This window comes from Sycon ciliatum, chromosome 1, assembly GCF_964019385.1.
Source record: "Sycon ciliatum chromosome 1, ocSycCili1.1, whole genome shotgun sequence".
NCBI classification, from domain to species: Eukaryota; Metazoa; Porifera; class Calcarea; order Leucosolenida; family Sycettidae; genus Sycon; species Sycon ciliatum.
Window position 1 is genome coordinate 75255596 of NC_088643.1, and position 1404 is coordinate 75256999.

Consider the following 1404-nt stretch of genomic DNA (forward strand, 5'->3'; position numbering starts at 1 on the left):
CAGACGTTACTGAAGTAACGTCTTCTGCATAGCTACGGGAATAATCTTTTATTACATTACTCACAACTACTCACAGTGAGTACACAGTGAGTAAGGTTGATTGTGATAAAGCCTCAAGACAGCATGTGAATACATTGTATTCGCATACTGTCATCGTGAACCGCACCACATAGTACCATGCATACTGTGTGGGTACAAACAGCTGTACTGCTGGCCCAATCAATGTACGTAGTGTGAAGTACATCGCACAACATACTCACCAATTTGTCATATACCATAATTATGTTGAACAGTAGTGAGAAATCGATACGACTCCGTGATCTTCTAATTGTCAGTGGCTCTATGTGCACTTCACATTATTCATAACGTTACAGGGCTCGTATGCATCTGTAAACAATTGTTGGTGGGGCAGGGGTGCATGAGAACGTACATGAAAATCGGCACTGTCAAGTATCCAGTAAATACTACAATGTAGTACACTCACTTCCAATGACACTTTGTCGGTGACCAATGTCCGAAGATGGTGAATAACCATCAAACTATGGTTCGTGCCCAGTATAAGCAAATCGTTCGAGCCGGCTACACACAGAAGCTGAACAGGTGACGGCGGAATGCCATACTTTTTGGGCAGCGCCGCTGACAACTCAGGCAGCTCTCCATCATCCACAATGATGGTTGTCGACGACGACTTGGTGCCTGCGGATGGGGAGAAACGATCCAAGAGCTTGTGGAGAACGCCTCTCCGCGCACATTGTCATACACGCAACAACTTACCACTAGCACTGGCCATCCTCAAGCAAATCGGCGCACGATCACTGGATCAGCCACTCAGCTACGACAATAGAAAGTTTTGGAAATAATTCAAGGATTGTCTAAACAGCACTCATCCGCCTTCCTCACGACCTGAAACATATTCGTACTGATATGTCGGATACTTTTCGTTCCGAAACTTATGTGTCTGGTCACCAGCAATGAACTACGCAGCTGGCATATTAGTTATTATTACTTCTGTCGTCTCCTCCACAAATCGTTCATGAAATGAAAACAGAAAGGTACTTCCACACAATCATAACAGCTACAGCATGCGAGCATAGCACTGGCATGCAGCCACACCTGCAGGGAAAAGGAAAACAATACAGTCATGATGTCAAATTTTGCAAAGAGGACACGTAATCTTTTCCACTTCGATTTTTTGAAAAAAACACACGTGGTGCCTCTGTACGGGACCGCGTACCGGTCGGCGGGCACGGGCGACTCGAGCGACTCTCGTACCACTGCCACACACTGGCTCGCGCTCGGCTAGCCCTGGGCCGGCTAGGGGAAATGGACTGTATATGGCGTGGACAGCGTGGGTGCAAAATCGACAGGCCCATGCGAAACGATAGGCACCTCGGCGAGTTTCGT

The 1404-nt window shown here is 47.1% G+C and overlaps 1 protein-coding gene across 1 annotated transcript in view; it reads right to left on the minus strand.

The window, feature by feature from the left end:
- LOC135805460 (tectonin beta-propeller repeat-containing protein 2-like) overlaps positions 1-1126 on the minus strand; it is a 14831-nt gene extending 13705 nt beyond the window's left edge. Inside the window, exons 1-3 of the mRNA XM_065319495.1 lie at positions 921-1126; positions 775-832; positions 485-696 (exon numbers count right to left, since the gene is read on the minus strand). Of these exons, the coding sequence (XP_065175567.1) occupies positions 485-696; positions 775-790 (228 nt within the window). The 5' untranslated portion in view covers positions 791-832; positions 921-1126. The remainder of the gene's footprint in view (positions 1-484; positions 697-774; positions 833-920) is intronic.
- Positions 1127-1404: the final 278 nt, after the last annotated feature.